General features: G+C 45.7%; 1 protein-coding gene across 2 annotated transcripts; it reads left to right on the plus strand.

Moving 5' to 3' along the window:
- The first annotated feature begins 13286 nt into the window (after window positions 1–13286).
- On the plus strand, window positions 13287–17242 carry LOC119356474 (imidazoleglycerol-phosphate dehydratase 3, chloroplastic). 2 transcript variants are annotated; one of them, XM_037623428.1, is made up of 8 exons: window positions 13288–13721; window positions 13973–14100; window positions 14947–15051; window positions 15284–15376; window positions 15884–15958; window positions 16244–16306; window positions 16447–16556; window positions 16823–17242. In XM_037623428.1, the coding sequence occupies exons 1-8, from the start codon at window positions 13514–13516 to the stop codon at window positions 16848–16850; spliced, it is 810 nt and encodes a 269-aa protein (XP_037479325.1). In that variant the 5' UTR covers window positions 13288–13513; the 3' UTR covers window positions 16851–17242. The 2 variants fall into 2 exon arrangements, with proteins under 2 accessions (XP_037479327.1, XP_037479325.1); XM_037623430.1 differs by lacking the exon at window positions 16244–16306 and having other exon boundaries at window positions 13287–13721.
- The last annotated feature ends 1448 nt before the right edge of the window (window positions 17243–18690 follow it).

Below are 18690 nucleotides of genomic sequence, written 5' to 3' on the forward strand. Positions count from 1 at the left end.
CTCACGTATATGATAGTGTCGCTAGCATCCATATGATAGAGAACCCGGGCCGACATGGCTAGTCGTGAACCCAAAGCGGCACAGACCTATGGAGACAGGCATACATGAATCACATCGAACATGTCGGTCATCAACGAGTGATTCCGGGCTGTAGCACTGGGCTAACAGGACTTCGAGGAACCCCGGGCTGTAGCAGGCCAGGCAGGACTCCGGAAGTCACCGTGTGACATTTCCTCGAAGGGACAGACATAGGGACGAAGTGAAACACATGCCGGCCAGTCAAGTGTCCTGAACAGTAGTGCTGGGCTAGCAGGACTCCGGTGAACCGGGCTGTAGCGGACTACTATGGCTCGAGGAACACTAGACTACATTTCCCCATAAGAAAGGCTGCCAAGGATAAACAACTAGATTGTCGAATCCCACTCATACCAAGCATTTCAATCATACACACAATATGCCCGATATGAGTACATACAACATGGCATCACAACAAAACTCTACAACTCAAGTACTTTATTTAAAGGCTCCAGAGAGCCATACATAACATGTTCATACAGATAGGGGTCACATGACCCGACACTCAAGTCATACAAACATACAAGCACATGCGGAAGCAACTAGTCTGAGTACAGACTCTAGAAAGAAAGAAGGCTTCTCGAAGCCTGTCTATCTACATAGGGCCCTCCATGGCCAGGATCACCACCTGGGTGGCTAGTCACTCGTCGACGTCAAGGTCTACATAAAACCCATCGGAGGGGGCAGTGTTGTCGTCTGAAAACAATAAATAAGCAAACATGAGTACAAAGGTACTCAGCAAGTCTTACATCAGAACCTACTATACATGCTTATTCTCAAGAAGGCGGTGGGGTTGATGCAGCAAGCCAGCTTTGACTCTTGGCTAAGCTATCCTACGGAACTCCACCAGTAAAATAGTTTTTGCACACGAGTCCACTACTCACCAACACAATACTCCACCGGGGATCCTCCCTCGTCATCCTACGAGAGGGCCATCCTCGGTACTCACACTTATCTTGAGTCTTTTAGTAGTATCCATTAACTTGTCTATGAACTGTATAGGCAACCAAGTAGTCCTTTACCGCGGACACGGCTATTCGAATAGTTTTATACCCTGCAGGGGTGTACTTCGTCATACACGCTTTCACCACTTACCGCCGTTTACACGACATGTACTCGGCAACCTTCAAGCGGAAGCCCAGCGAGGGTGTCGGCCACGGCCTACCTAAACACTTAAGTCTCTAGTCCAGGTTTATCGCCTATCCAGGTTCCATCCGCAGGGAGTCCGGCCGAGGTTTCCACATACGGCCCCGAACGATGTGAACAGGGTTCCCGAGACACCAAACGGGTGACTCGGTACACCGTGCCACGGTGTATCTACCGCAACATAGCCCACCCCTAGGGTCAGCGCTACGCACGGCCGCCAACACATATCCTACAAACACCAGAAACTATTTGCAACTCCTGGAGAGAGTACTAAGGTGATTAAGAAGCCGAGACGGTCCATTGGTTTCAGGCCCAATGTACGGTGGTAACTGCATCTTAAATCACACATACAGATCTCAGTTCTTAGGGACGGCCTCAATGAAACAACCCACCATGTACTCCTACATGGCCTCTCATCGATACCTTTACCAAAACATGTTCAACACATCCCTCACATTACCGACATAAGCATTTCCTCTAGCCCATCACCCAGATGAACCAGACCAGACACAACTCTAAGCATAGCAGGCATAGCAAGGTAGGAATCACATACATGGCTCAATCAACTCCTACACATGCTAGTGGGTTTCATCTAGTTACTGTGGCAATGACAGGTCATGCAGAGGATAAGGGTTCAACTACCGTAGCACATAGCAGTTTGAATCGCGATGTCTTAATGTAGTAAACAAGAGTAGGAGCAAGAACATGGGTTGTATCGGAATGATCAATGGTTGCTTGCCTGATGGAGTGGTAACGGGATACTGCCCTTCAGTTGGATACTCGTGAATATCCTCGGAGGCAGAACCTACCACGAAGAACACATCGGAACACAATCAACACATGACGATATGCAACAATATGATGCATGCTATGACATGGCAATATGATTGTTTCTTGGCCTAATGCAAGCTAAAATAGGAAGGGATGAACCCATTTGAATCAAAGATTCAAATATTAGCTCATTAAACATGGCATTTATAGTGCATTTCCTTATTCTGCTTAAACAGCAAGGTAAACTTGTTTTGTCATGCATGAAACCATTACAGATGGATAGATTGAATTTTTCTGATAATTTTTCATATATAATTTATCTCATTTGGAGCTATGGTTGAATTTCTATGAATTTTTGAAGTTTGAACTATTTTCTGGAATTTCCTGAATAAAAATAAATCCAGAAAATGCATTACCGCGTCAGCATTGCGTCATGCTGACCTCAGCAGGTCAAAGGCGCCAGCCCAGGTCAAACCTGACTGGTGGGCCCCTTTTGTCAGCCTCTCAGTGCACTAACTACGTTTAGTTAGCCTAATTACTAGGCAAGGCCCACTGGTCAGTGACTATACTAATTAAACTAACTAATTTTAGTTAGAAACTAATATGGATAATTAGCAGAGGGGGGGCCCACTTGTCATTGACTCAAAGGAGTCAACCTGGGCCCACCCAGTCCACGTCAGTGGTCAAACTACCGGTCAACAGGGCTAATCCCGCCGGCGTTGAGTCGCCGGCGAGGCCGAGACGATGGAGGGCTTCGGAAAACGCCCTCAGGCGACCAAAACAACGGCGGAGAAGTGCTACGCGTAGCTGGGGAGCTTCCGCATCCAGTGGTGCAAGTTGTTGGACACGGGGACGCCGGAAACGACGCCGGCGAGCTCGACAGCGGCGGCCGGAGTTCGGCCAACGGCGGGTTAGGCGATGCAGGGCGCTAGGGGAGGCGCTGATGTGTGCTACGTGCTCCTGGTGAGGTGTGGAGCACGGTGGTGTGCCCAGCTTCAAGCCACTGTGGCTCTGGCCACGACGGCGACGAGGCACGGCACCGGCGAGCTTCGGCCGTGGTGGAAGATGGAGCTAGGGGACGGAAATGGAGGGGGCGAGCACGGGGAAAGAAGCAGGTGCTCACAGGGAGTCGTGTGGCGGTCTTAGCGGGCTCGGGGACAGGCTGGAGAAGAGGTGCGGTCGCCGGCGATCTCGGATGCCCGAGGTTGAAGACGAGGGCGAAGGCGGTGTTGCAGGGCTTCCGGCGAAGCGTGGCTCAGTGGGGAGGTCGAGGGAGTCGAGGCGGAGCTGATGGGCTCGTCGGAGGGGCGAGGGGAGGTCTCTGGCGGCGACTACGGCGATCGGCGGCGAGGGACATGCTCGGCCATCGCGGGAGAGGATGAGGGAGACGAGGGGGAGAGTGAGAGAGGATGAGAGGGAGACGTGGGGGTCGCGTGGCGTCCTCTGGGCGTCTCCCGGCATCGGCAGAAGCAGGAGGTGGCCGGCGCGTGGCCGGCGCGCGGCGAGCACGCGCCCCTGCCTCCTGGCGCGAGGTAGGGGGTGACTGGCCGAGCCAGTAGGCTGGGCCGAGCCAGGTAAGGCCCAGGTGGGCTTCTTTCTTCTTTTTTTTTTGATTTAGTTTCTGTTTTCTATTAAACTGCAACTGTTTAGCTTTATTTAAAATACTAGAACATTTCCAAAAATCCTGAAAATAAATGTGGCCTCTGTTTAGATTATTTCCAATAGCAAACATTTATTTCCAGAATTATTTGGGCATTTAAATTATTTTATAGCATTTAAATGCCCAAATTCAAATACTTATGATTTAATTCAATGACCTTCTGTTGACCTAGAAAAATGTGCACCAATTTTGCCAGAGGTTTTAACCCAAGACAAAGAGGGTGAACTTTTTAGAAGGGCATTTCAGGTTCATTGAAAATAATTTTAGTAAACCCTAGTTGTTTCCAGGGGGGGTGTTGGGGGTTTCTGCCTTCCCCATTTCAAATTTAAAAGAAATTTAAACATGATGCACACTCTAATGCTTGAACTAGCTAGGGTGTGACAAAAGGTGATCCAGGAGTGGATCACCAGATAGCGGTCAAAATTGTCCTTGGAGTAATAAGGACATGTTTATCGATTATGGAGGTGATAAAGAGTTCGGCGTAAAGAGTTACATCGATGCAAGATTTAACACCTATCCGAATGACTCTGAGTAGCAAACCGGATACGTATAGTGGAGCAACTATTTGGAATAGCTCTAAGTGGAGCGTGGAAGCAGCATTTATAATATGACCTAGAGATTTGCGAAGTACATACGGATCTGAATGTTGCAGACCCGTTGACTAAAACCTCTCTCACAAGCAAAACATGATCAAACCCAGAACTCATTGAGTCTTAATCACATGATGATGTGAACTAGTTTAGTGACACTAGTAAACTCTTTGGATGTTGGTCACATGGCGATGTGACCTGTGAGTGTTAATCACATGGCGATGTGAACTAGATTATTGACTCTAGTGCAAGTGGGAGACTGTTGGAAATATGCCCTAGAGGCAATAATAAATTAGTTATTATTATATTTCCTTGTTCATGATAATCGTTTATTATCCATGCTAGAATTGTATTGATAGAAAACTCAGATACATGTGTGGATACATAGACAACACCATGTCCCTAGTAAGCCTCTAGTTGACTAGCTCGTTGATCAATAGATGGTTATGGTTTCCTGACCATGGACATTGGATGTCGTTGATGACGGGATCACATCATTAGGAGAATGATGTGATGGACAAGACCCAACCCTAAGCCTAGCACATAGATCGTGTAGTTCGTTTGCTAAAGCTTTTCTAATGTCAAGTATCATTTCCTTAGACCATGAGATTGTGCAACTCCCGGATACCGTAGGAATACTTTGGGTGTGCCAAACGTCACAACGTAACTGGGTGGCTATAAAGGTGCACTACGGGTATCTCCGAAAGTGTCTGTTGGGTTGGCACGAATCGAGACTGGGATTTGTCACTCCGTGTAAACGGAGAGGTATCTCTGGGCCCACTCGGTAGGACATCATCATAATGTGCACAATGTGACCAAGGAGTTGATCACGGGATGATGTGTTACGGAACGAGGAAAGAGACTTACGGAACGAGTAAAGAGACTTGCCAGTAACGAGATTGAACAAGGTATCGGGATACCGACGATCGAATCTCGGGCAAGTATCGTACCGCTAGACAAAGGGAATTGTATACGGGATTGATCGAATCCTCGATATCGTGGTTCATCCGATGAGATCATCGTGGAACATGTAGGAACCAACATGTGTATCCAGATCCCGCTGTTGGTTATTGACCGGAGAACGTCTCGGTCATGTCTGCATGGTTCCCGAACCCGTAGGGTCTACACACTTAAGGTTCGATGACGCTAGGGTTATAAGGAATAGATATATGTGGTTACCGAATGTTGTTCGGAGTCCCGGATGAGATCCCGGACGTCACGAGGAGTTCCGGAATAGTCCGGAGGTAAAGATTTATATATAGGAAGTCCTGTTTTGGTCACTGGAAAAGTTTTGAGTTTTATCGGTAACGTACCGGGACCACCGGGAGGGTCCCGGGGGTCCACCAAGTGGGGCCACCAGCCCCGAAGGCTTGCATGGGCCAAGAGTGGGAAGGGACCAGCCCTGAGTGGGCTGGTGTGCCTCCCACAAGGCCCAAGGCGCAGCTGGGAGGAGAAGGGGGAAACCCTAGGCACAGATGGGCCTAAAGGCCCACCCTAGGGCGCGCCCCCTTCTCCCCCTCTTGGCCGCCCCCCTCAATCCCATCTAGGGCTGCCGCCCCCCTTAGGGGTGGGAACCCTAGAGGGGGTGCACCCTCCTCCCCTCCTCCTATAAATAGTGGGGGTTTTGGGCTGCCCAACACACGAGTTCTTCTCCTTCTTGGCGCAGCCCTACCCCTCTCCCTTCTCGTCTCTTGCGGTGCTTGGCGAAGCCCTGCTGGAGTACCACGCTCCTCCACCACCACCGCGCCGTTGTGCTGCTGCTGGATGGAGTCTTCCTCAACCTCTCCCTCTCTACTTGCTGGATCAAGGCATGGGAGACGTCACCGGGCTGTATGTGTGTTGAACACGGAGGTGCCGTCCGTTCGGCACTAGGATCATCGGTGATTCGGATCACGACGAGTACGACTCCATCAACCCCGTTCTCTTGAACGCTTCCGCATAGCGATCTACAAGGGTATGTAGATGCATTCTCCTTCCCCTCGTTGCTAGTTTCTCCATAGATGATCTTGGTGACACGTAGGAAAATTTTAAATTTCTGCTACGTTCCCCAACATTTTGTGCCATAATTCTATAAGAGTCTCCGTAAGCTTAGTTTTTTTTTCTTTCTTGCAAATTCACAAAAACAAAAGTAAAGCTTTTTCAGTACATAGATTATATTTTATTTTCCGTAAAGGGGGTATCTCGGTCTCTGCATCACGTGATGCACACATCCATTTTATTAAGTGTGAATCAAGTTCAAGTCACCGAGTACCAGACACCAATACAAGTGAAGAGAAACACGATCATAACCGGTCGAATCTAAGATTTACATAGCCCATCCACATAATTTACAAGTAACTATTGGCTCTTCAGCCAAATTGGTTGAATATGCAGAGGTTTCCTATGGAGTGCAAAGGCCCAGGCAAATGGTGGCCAATGTGTGCAGTGGCTTGGGAGGACGTGTGCTCACCAAGATGGGCAGGTGGACTGGGCATTCCAAACCTACAATGACTAAATGTTGCCATGCAGGCGCGGTGGCCCTAGTTGAAGAGGGTGGACCCCTTGAGGCCATGGAGTGAATTTGATATACAAGTCCCCCAAGAACCGATGCAACTTTTCAGAGCTGCAACCTGCTCTTTGGTCGCCAACGGCAGCAACACTCTCTTTTGGGAAGACAGATGGATTGAGGTCACGGAGTGGAGCTAGCGCCAAAGCTATACGACCAAGTAAGGCAAACGACGAGCGCCACAAGAACGGTATCTCAGGGACATACGAATAGAGCCTGGGCCCTAAGATGTCAGCCCAGAACTGACAGAACAAATGCTTCATGAATACGTGCTGTTGTGGGAGCGGATAGGGACAGTATAGCTTGATCCAAACAAGATAGACTCAGTGCGCTGGGCATGGGAGCCGAACGGAGCTTTCTCAACATAGTCGGCATACAATGCAAGGTTCTGGGGAAAAGAGATTGCACCGGCAGCCCAATTCACATGGAGGTCAAAGGCGTTGCTGAGATGCAGGTTCTTTGCGTGGCTAGCTCTCCAAAATAGGTGCTGGACCTCAAATAGATTAGCACGGCGTGGCCTTGACCATCAAGAAACCTGCCCGTTCTGTGATCAAGCGGTGGAAAGCACCGACCACATTCTCATCCAGTGTGTCCTTGCAAGGGGGTGTGGACCCAAGTATGCAGCGCAATGAACAACTAGGAATGGGTCCCAACAAGCACTACGAGGCTTATGGACTATTGCAAGAGCAAAGGTGGAAACGCTAGAGGGAGCAAGGACATTTGAGCTTTAATCCTGCTCGTGATGTGGGAACTATGAAAGCATCGCACGCGATTGTGTTTGATGGAGCCACACCATCAATGTAGAGCATGGAGGAGGACGGACATTACCAAGGCGGACATGACGCGAGGAGTTAGCGATAGAAAGGCTTAGACGTGGAGTTGGGTGTACGTAAGAACTATGTAAACCCAATGTGGCAGGGTTCTTTACCCCCTTTCTCTCCTTTAATATATAGTACACACACTTGTGTGTATTCGAGAAAAAAGTTGGTTGAATAAATCATGTGCAACCGTTTTCAGCCGGTTGCACCTAGAGGCCACAAGCGTCCGCGCATCCACATGCTGCAACGATGGCCATACACTATTGAAGCCATAGCCCTGTAGAAGAGAATTCATATGTGCTTTCTATTTATCCTCCTCGGAATTCATATGTGCTTTCTATTTATCCTCCTCTCTCAGTGTCTTTTGAATCTAAGTACCACCCTGCAAAATCTGGTATTTTGAAATTATATAGTGATCCACAATACATGAAATTATGTTTTTCAAATTCTTGCAAAAAAATTCACGTGTTTTGTTTTTTCTTGTGAACCATCAAAATCATCATTGCAACTATTCTTGCGTTTTGAGACCCTGTAGGAAACCAATAGTACATAACACTAGGATTCTCTGTTAAAATTATTTTATTTTTCTTCTGCAAACTCCAAGACATTCACAACACTCTCTATATTTTGTCTGGAATTCTTATCTGTTCTTTCCTATGCACCATCCGAAGTCATCATCTGCGTTTGTAGACCATTTCAAAATCCGTCTCAATCATGTTTTATCTATTCATGCGTTTAGGATAATATTATCAGGGTGGCATTTATTTGGGTGCGAACAATGATGCTTCCACACTCCATAAACAAACAATGATGTACCCTTTCCTTTCCGTTTTATTTGCAAACTACGAAACTCGTTGCTGATATTTTTGAGACAAGTCCAACAAACTGAAAATGAGGGAGTACTTGATTAGTTTGCTCAGAATACAAATTGATTTAGGAAACAAGAACAAATAAATAAATCTCCGCTTTGGTAAACATTTGTTGTTTTGTTTTCATTGTCCTACTCTTGTCCAAGACTTTATCTTGTTTACATAATGATGTGTGGGCGTAATGTCATTTGCACCATTATGAATAGCATCGTAGGTCTAGTCTAGCACCGCCGCTTGTACATGCCGTGTCACACTGCAACTCTAAAGTGCTTAGCAAGTTAGCATCAAAGCCAAATGGCGTAGGATCCAGGTTTGCTTGTGACTTGGACTTGTTTGCATGGCTGGAGACCGAACATTCCACATGGAGAGGGCGAGTCTCATGTAGTAATAGGCTAGTATTAGCAAATTCCAAAGCACACGATCGATCCAGCTCGAGCGATACCATTCAAAGGAGGCACACCGTACACGTTCAGCCGTTCTTTTTTGAAACTCAACACAGTTGACCGTGTCTCGCTTTCATGGAATTACCGCGAAATGAATCCTTGGGCTGGCTGGATCGATCGGGTACGTACGCGTCGTTTGTTTGACCGTCGGTCTACACGTCCAGCGAAGACAGGTGACGTAATAGTACGCAGGCTATGCCCCGGCCCAGCTAGCTTGCTGATGGTCGGGAGTGAAATGTCAAAGCGAATGGAGCATGAATGCCTGCATGGCATGCATTATACTACTACGTACTATAGTAGGGAAATACCCTTTGGCTCCTCGCATGTATGTACATCCTATATGAGGTATTTTTCTTAAATAATTAAATAAAAAATCAAAATAGTTCAAAAATATTTTTAGATTAAACTTGACTTACTTGCGCACTAGTATATAAATTTGAAAAAAAAAATCAACGTTGACTTCATAGCAAAAAACAAAATTTATTTGCTATTATAGGTCACTATTCACGACATTTTGATTGAAAAATTGTCTTTTTTGAAAAGAAGCCAAAGAAGAATTTTCTTTTTGTGGAACTTTTCTTACTAGTACAATGATAGGCCAAGTTTATTTTTAAAATATTTTCAGAATTTTTTGACTTTTTGTTGAATTGCTATTTTTTTCATATAGGATACATATGTACTCAGGAACCAAACGTTCCCCTCCTACTATAGTAGTAGTATCAAGTATGGGACGATGATTTGATCAACAAACCGGCCAGATATACTAGCAAGAAGAAGAAGAAGAAGAAGAAGAAGAAGAAGAAAAGTTGTACTAGGATGCACAATGATGTCGACAGTCAATATTAATGGAATAGTGGGGCAGGCATGGCGTCCATATTTCTTAAGTCGGATACGGTTAACAATCTGACTTGGAGCATCATATACTGACATACAGTCCTCATGTGCGGCTCTCAGAGGATTTGTTTTATCTCCGTGTGCATGATGACTGATGAGATCACTACTAAGCCATGGTCATTGGTCAATGGCAGGGTGAGTAGGAAAACAAAATGCTCCATACTAGATGATGATAGTCTGACTCTTCCACCCCAAACCAGTTGAATAATAAAGGGACACACAAGTTGCACGAGTGGCCTCCCATGCTCGACTCAACTTGAAATGTCAGCGTGGAGAACACCAACACTCATGCATGCACATACAGATAGGGTCCATTATTTTCTTGGGACAGTTAAGGCAGCAATCAACGAACAGTGCGTACAGCGCCTGGACTTTCTTATTCTCTGCACCCAACAACTTGTCCATTCTTCATTCATCCATTCATGGGTTCGGTCAGCCAGTCTATAAAGTCTGAGATCGACGGCGGCACGTAGGAGTACTCCCTCCGTTTTTTTAGTCTGCATATAAGCTTTGATCAAAGTCAAGCTTTGCATAGTTTGACTAACTTTATATTAAAAAATATCAACATTCACAATACGAAATCAACATTTTCAGATGCACCATGAAATGTATTTTCACATTATATAGTTTAAGTAGTGTAGATGTTCATATTTTTTAATATAAATTTGGTCAAACTTTGTGTAATTTGACTTTGACCAAAATTTATACGCGGAGTAAAAAGAAACGGAGGGAGTACATAACTAGCCCACCCTCCATGCTGTACCAAATTAAGGTGAGTACAAAAGCTACTGTATAGTTGCTGCACCATATTTGCAAAGGCAGAGCAGTTGGCACCGATCGATGATGAGAAATTCAGACCAAAAGCAAAGTGAGCACTAATGGTTCTACGGTTTCGTGCACCCCATGGCCGCATCGCATCTCTGTATCTGTATAAGACAGTGGTAGTACTGCATGCGACCTGCATGCAGTGGTTAATAAGCACAAGAAAGTCATGAGCCGCACAGCCGCCCAACAAGAGAATTCTCTGCAGGCAATGACCACAAAATTCTTGCTCATAACTTGCGCGTTCTGCCAACCGCCGATCTGCCGACTAAAAACGCTCTGCATTCATGCATGCACCTGTGTCCAGGGCTTGCACTGTGCATGGATGGATAAGCAGAGGGCCGAGAAGAGAAGAGAGGAGCAGGTCGTGTAGAGGGGACGAGACTTGCCTGCTCCCCCGACGTGTGCCCATCCGTGCTCCTGTGTACGTGGCTTGATTTGATTGGAACAAAATAAGGCTTGGCCCCACCCCTTAAAATCAGGGGGAAGATGATTAAATTAAAAAGAAAAGAGAAAAATAAACAACCGTAGAATGAAGTGGGAGCACGGATGAAAGCATGTGAAAGGAGCAGGCAAGCCGGATCCGTGCAAAGAGGGAAAGCGCGGCGGAGTCTTCAAACACAAGCCCCGCGCGGGCAATCAATGCAGGGGTTGGTTCCCGGTTGACATTTATGCGCGGGACGTGGGAGTGGATTCAAGTCAGTGATGAGCGGACGGACGGACGGACGTCCTCGTCTCACCCCGCTTGCGGTTGAAGGATTGGAGCATCGGAACAAAAGACACGCACGTCCATTGCCACTGGATCGTTGGTCTATCTGCTGCTAGGTGTGTGTGTCATCTTGCCGGGTGCAACTGCTCGCAATGAATGCGAGCGCGCTAGCCTTCCTTCAATGGCCGTCCCTGTCGACCGACCGACCTTCTTCTTTTTCTTTCTTCGTCATCAATGGCGCAATTGAGTTGAAAAGAAAGGAAAAGACAGGAGAAGCTGTAGCCTGGAGGAGCTGTGAGTGTATTTGATGGGTGTAATCATGGATGTAGATACGGCTGCACGTAGCTGTTCCCGGGTGAATACGCGTACGCATCATTGGCTATCCTGCAGCTTCGCATCGCTTGCACCCGTCACCGTCGTATTAACTTGGGCTTCTATTTTTGAATCTGTACATATATAACGAAAAGGGGTTTGCCCTCATTTATGTTATAAACTATAAAGCAACCATCACCTACGAGATGCGCAGAAAAGAACCGCTTAGAGCCAATGAAGACCACCACCAAGAGCGATCTCATTTGGGAAGGTGTGTGACGAACCACGCCAGACCAAAGACTCCAAGAAGATGCTCTCCAAAAAGGGTACGACCACAGAATCTCGGCACCATCCGATTCGAAGATCAAATTTTCACTTGGAGCTAGACGGAAGGAGAGGGAGCACCATGACAGAGCCTACAGGAAGGAACCCGACGTCCGCAGACGTTGTCACTGTCAGCCAGTGTATGGACTAGGCAAGTGACGTACCCCGATGCTTCAACGCCCCCCACCCCCCACCCCTGTCGCATCCCCGTTCCGCCAAACCACCCGCAGCCATGCCGCCCGAGCGGCCATGCCTGCTCGCCCGCAACCGAGACACACAGACCGCCCACGATTAACGCGCCTCCGACCGTCAGGACCGCCGACCTGCCACCGGGCCACCATGAGAGACACCAAAGAACACGACTTTGACCCGATCCATGCCCCCAACCGTCTTCGGAACCGCCGGCGGACACCTTGCCACGAGATGGACCGCGACCATATGCCGACTGGGAGAAGGGGAAGGTGAAGGAGCAACACATGACCAAGACCGGCACCCCTGTGCCGGCGACGGGGCACACAACGGCGCTCTTGTCCCCCTACCAGCCTTCCCCCGAAGCCACAGGTCTAGACAAGCCGGAGCGCACCGGCCACCGCCCGATGCCGAAGAGGAGGGAAGCCAGATCCGCTGCCGTTTACCTATGGCGACAACTGGGCTTCGCCTGCTCGCGCCCCCTAGCGGTGACGAGGGAGGGGGAGAGGAGGAGGGGAGGGTGAGCAGCGGTGCTAGGGTTAGTCTCCCGGACGCTCGAGGGAGCATCGCGGGAGGAGGGAGGGGCCTGTTTTTCCAAGGATTCACTTCCAAGCAGTACATATATTCAGATGGTATTTTTATTAGAAAGCGAAAGCGACACAATTTTTTTTAAAACTCTGGGAACTTTATTAAGTCAAAAAACCGTTACATCGTCCACCCTCCAACTTACAATTGATGATGGCGACTCCTCAATCCACATTGAGGGTGAGAAAGCGACGCATTGCACACAGAAAAATGCTATAATCTGTTTGTTGAAACACAAAAAAACTTTTCAGTTTTATATAACCTAACGTATTGTCATCACTACCTTTTCTTTTTGAGAAATCACTGCCATCGCTACTTTTCTTTTTGAGAAATCATTGTCATCACTACTGAAAGAGAGTGTCTATCCCCTCAAAAAAGATTTTTTTTTTTGAGAATCCCCTAAAAAAAGAAGAGAGAGAATGTCTATCCCCGACTGGCCCATTTGTCCAGGCAGTAGGGAGGGACACCGTGACCCAACACGGCCCAAGTTCCTCCGGCCCAACTCAAGTCTCTGGCTACCTTTCCTCCCGCACCGGAGGCGCAGCCGCTGACGACCCCCTACCCCTACACCTCCTCACTCCGCCGCCGCTGACCCTACGCCGACACCCACCCCCGCCGCTCTGTTGCCGAGCGTGCTCGATCCGAGCTCCAGTTCCGGTGCAGCTTGGCCGAGTTTCCCAGCCACTAGCTCAAACCCAACCCAGGCCTGCTCGATTTCGCTTCCTTGACATCGCCCGCGCACCCACCGCGAGCAGTCGCTGATGACCACCGCGCCGGTCGTCTCCCCCTCGCTCTCCCGACTACACTCCGCGCTGGCCTCTCCGTTCCCCAAAGCCCCCGTTGGGTCCGGGGCTGGGGTCGCCTTCCCCGCCCGGCCGTACGGGCCATCGCTTCGCCTGAGGTCGGCCGTCATGGCTGCCAGCGGCGTCGGCGGGAACGGCTCTCCGATGGCGCCTGAGGAATCCGCAGGTGGTTTGATTTCTACTCTGCTTGCTATGCTGCTTCGTGCATGATTTGTACCTGTGTTATCATTGCCGAAGTCATCGTTGTTCAGCTTCTCTGCTAGCTACTCCCTCCGTTCCGAATTACTTGTCTTAGATTTGTCTAGATACGGATGTATCTGGCACTAAAATGAGTCTAGATACATATGTATCTAGACAAATCCAAGACAAGTAATTCGGAACGGAGGGAGTATCTCTTATTCTGTTCATTGTTTTCAGTGTCGTCTAGGTTGGGGGAGGTCAAGAGGGTAACCAAGGAGACAAATGTGCATGTCAAGATCAACCTGGACGGCACTGGTGTTGCAAACTCCAGCACAGGGATACCCTTCTTGGATCACATGCTTGATGTGAGTCTGGTTTACTCCTCATGTCAGTAGTTGTGGGTTGAGGATTTTATTTAGATAATTGTATATCCTCCATTTTTCAGCAAAAAAAGCGGGTAGCTATTTTTATTTTCACCTAGGTTTTTTTGGAAGCAAGAAGTGATATCTATCGCATCTGCTCTGCGTGAAGAAGACCAAACAAGGGCAAAACGGAACAATACCTTAACTCGAACCCCCAAAATAGATTAACGGAACAAAAATGGCAAGTAGCGTTCTGAATTTGTGTTGGTCAAAGCCTACATAGACGGCATGCTAACTTCAGATGTTTAAGAGCATGATTAGTACAATCCTGTTATTATTAGGAGAAAGTGATGTATACATGACTTAGCCTGAAGGGGTCCTTGCTGTAGAGAAGTCTGTTTCCTTGCGAGTTCCACGTGTTCCAGGTGACTGAGCAATTAGGACGGGGATTCCTATTTGAGTTCTCTTTCCCTAGGGTGATGTGATCCATGCGAAGATTGTTACTCCCTTCTTATTAACTAATGTTTGTATGTGTGAAATGTAAGGCTTTTGTTATTCCACATCAGTGACAAACTGACAGCAATGACCACTGTGGATGACAGGCCCTTACATCTGAAATCAATACGTGAAACGCGACTGCAGTAAAGTGCTAGCGTAGCAAAAACCAACACAAGTAGAGAAAAAATTATTGAGAAGTATTTCTGTTTTCAGATTGATGCACTCTGAATGGTCCAGAATTATGTTCTGTATATATCTTGTGCTTGACAGTAGAAGGTTCTAACTCATGCCGTGTGAGTGTTTTTTCTTCTGGTCAAAGCTAGGCATTAACTTTCAGTTTGCAACTTACAGCAACTGGCATCTCATGGACTGTTTGATGTATACGTGAAGGCGACGGGTGACACACACATTGATGATCATCACTCAAATGAGGATATTGCTTTAGCAATTGGAACGGTGATTTTTCTTTTTTCTTTTGTACTATTATTTCTTAACTTGACGTTAGTACTTCTAGAAACAGTTATACGGTTGTTTACCAGAAGTTGGGACATCCAGTTTGACCTCACTGCTAAATTTGCACACTATATTTCTGTTTTTTTACCTGATTCTGAACTATCCTAAGTTTAATGTTCTGCTATATTACAGGCAGAATTTTACCGTGGTGACTCATTTTGGAATTTTCTTTTAGGCATTACTTCAAGCACTTGGTGACCGAAAAGGAATTAACCGGTTCGGGCATTTTACAGCACCACTTGATGAGGCAGCAGTTGAGGTTATACTGGTATGCAGGACCATCTTCTGCATTTAGATACTATGCCTGCAACCTCCATTCAGGAGGGTGCATGTCTATGTTGGGCATTTATGAGCTTATGAAGCTCTCACCCTTTGCTAACACATAACTGAATTACAACTTCCATCTGTCTGGTTCTTAACTTGGATAATGACCAGGCATTAAATAATTTCGTTCTCTTATTTCGTGAGCATCTCATGCTATGATAGATTGGTATGTATGAAGATTTTGACTGTTGAGGACTATTATCAAAATGCTAGTCCTTTTGCTTTGCTTTTGTCAAAGTTTTTCTGACTCATCCATCTAACATAAGTTGAAGACTTGAATGATAGCAAGGCAATTATTTTACTCTATCATATCTTAATTTTGAGTTACCTATTTTCGTTCAACATTTCTGACATTTTGTCATGGTGTATATACGAATATCTACTTAACAGTTAAACTGTGCCTTGTTGAACTTGGATGTTTGCCAGTCATTCCTTTTCTTCCTATATCCAGGATCTATCTGGTCGACCTCATTTGAGTTGCGGCTTAAGCATTCCTACCGAGAGAGTTGGCACATATGATACACAGGTAATTTGTAAAATTTTGACAGCTATTTTCAATTGTCTGCTATTTATGTCAGGCTTAAGAATGATTTCCATTGCCAAAATATGACTTATTCAGTTCAATTTTACTTTAGATTATCATTTCTGCTTTCTGTTTTGTTAAATTTGAACGTTCCTCCCCCAGAGATATTTCTAACAGATCTTTGCAATATCTCTTGGTCGTTTTTTGAGTTAGGGCGATCAGATCTTCTTACACTGTATGTCGCTACTATCAACTTAGGCAAACAATAATTTAATTATTTTATGACAGCTAGTTGAGCACTTTTTCCAGTCCCTTGTGAATACATCTGGCATGACGCTTCACATCCGTCAGGTATATGCTGCTTCGGTTTCAAAGAAATCCTCTTCCTAACCTTTGGGTCAATGACATGAATCAGTATAACTGTTTTCACCCTAGTTAAGTGAATAACATACATGACCCTGCACTCACTCTTTTTTTTTTCCCTTTACAAGCTTGCGGGGAACAACTCACACCATATTATCGAGGCAACTTTCAAAGCATTTGCCAGGGCGCTTCGGCAAGCAACGGAATATGACTTACGCCGGCGTGGCACTATCCCCAGGTTTGTGTCCTCACTACAAATATTGTTCGGGGAAATCTGTAGAGTGAATGGTAGCCATTTCATAGATGTTTCAGAAACTATTGCCTCCCACAAAATTCTGGGAAAAAAGAGAAAAGAAGCACCGAGCTGCTGTTGCTTCTCGGTGCCTAATATATTAGATGATAGAGCGGAACCAGAATGTAATGCGCCTTAATAACAATGTTTAGCCTGTAACGATTTTTCATGCATCGGTTTCCCTGAGTGTGTCTTGCTCTAACCAATCGCAGCTCAAAAGGTGTTCTGTCAAGGTCTTAGTGTTGCAATGCAAGATCAAAAACTGGATGCACGCTATTCGCCCTCGAAGAAACAGATGGGTGGTCGCCTGCTATGTCTCTGTCGCTACTTGGACTTGCAGTCCGCGGGGTTTGGAACAAGAACAGCATGGAAATTGCTTGCTATCCTGTTGTCATGGTTTGTTTATCTTGCTACCATTGGCATACTGTATCTGCTCGCAACTGCAGTTTTGCCGGACAGCGCGTACGTCTGAAGATGAAAAAGCTGCAAACGGCTTGACATTCTGAAAGTTATTACCTCTGATATATGGATTCATCATTGGTTTGTGCGGTGTTGCGCCTGTAATAATGGTTTGGCCATTCAAAAGAGTAAAATGAAATAGAATAATACTCTGTGTGCCGTTTGCACCTCCAGTCGATCAATCTTCATCTGGTGATGATGACTGCCTAGTCGATGGTACGGTACGCATGAGCTCGCCACGTGCCCCGTAGTGCCTGTTTGGTTCAGTCCGAGGTCCATCTTTGAGCTTGATTGGCCTCGAACTGTCAGCAAATAGGCTAGCTTTTCTTTTTTTAGGGCTGATTATAGTACTATATACTAGTATAGATGGGTAAAGAAAACTGGAAGGAAGTCAGGGCTGGGAACCCCTCGACCAAACGATTCGTTCCGTTGTGGGGACGCACAGCCCAAACGCCTCCAGGACGCCAGGCCTTTTCCCTGCAAAAATAAAAAAGGAACAAAAAGCCCGCTAATAATGAATTAAATGAAAAACCTAGATCTTGTTTTTTTCTCATAAATAAAAGCCCAGTTTTTGCTCAGCTATGAAAAAATGCCATCATCTTAGCAGAATAAAAAAAATGAAAATTCCAAAATAAATGTCATTGGAGTTTGACCAAACTATTTATAATTTGCCTTTTTTTAAATGGCAAGGTTTATAAAACATATTTGATTCCCTAATGAAAGCATGGCAAATCTGCCATGACAAAAATTCAATATTGCCATGGCAAAAAACATGTTTGGAAAAAATGACATGGCAGTTTTTTATGTGTATCCAACACCAAAAAATGCCACGGAAATTTTGAAAAACACAATGTATATGTGTCCGGCCCCAGTTTTGCCATGGCGAACTTCAGAAACACCATGGCACCAAAAAAATAATATGTGTGTCCATGAAAGTTGCACAAACAGAAATGGTTGATCAAGTTAGCACAAAAACCTATCCAAATCATGGCAAAAATGTTATGGGAGAAAAAAAAACTTTAGTGGATCACAAATTTGCATGGCAAAAAACATCGGTTGATGTTGTGTTGTTACAAACTTTTCCAGAATTGCCATGGCAACAATATTATGTTCAGAAAATGTCATGGCAAAAAGAAATAGAATATAATGAATAAAAATGAACATTACACAAACTATATTTACCCATCTATATTTAAGAAAAATTTGCCAGGACAATAAAAGATAATATTGCCATGGAATTTTAGTTAAATTGCCATGAAAATTTAATTAAAATTGCCGCATGTGAAAAAAACACAAAACATTGAAAATCAAGTATGAAAACAGTTGCCATGGCAGATTCATATCAAGAATAGCCGTGTTTTGTATGATGAATTTGCTATGTGTGAAAAAACAAAAAAAAGTTGAAAATCAAGTATGAACAAGAAAATTACCACGGCAGATTCATATCAAGAATTGCCATGTTTTGTATGGTGAATTTGCCGTGTGTGAAAAAAAAGTTGAGAAACAAGTTTTTACAAGAAAATTTTCATGCACTTTCGTATCAAAACTTGCCACGGTGAAATTCATGTAAACTAAATTTGCCATGATTTGAAAATCAAATTTGCCATGATCAATAAAATAA

Source organism: Triticum dicoccoides, chromosome 2A, assembly GCF_002162155.2.
Source record: "Triticum dicoccoides isolate Atlit2015 ecotype Zavitan chromosome 2A, WEW_v2.0, whole genome shotgun sequence".
NCBI lineage: Eukaryota > Viridiplantae > Streptophyta > Magnoliopsida > Poales > Poaceae > Triticum > Triticum dicoccoides.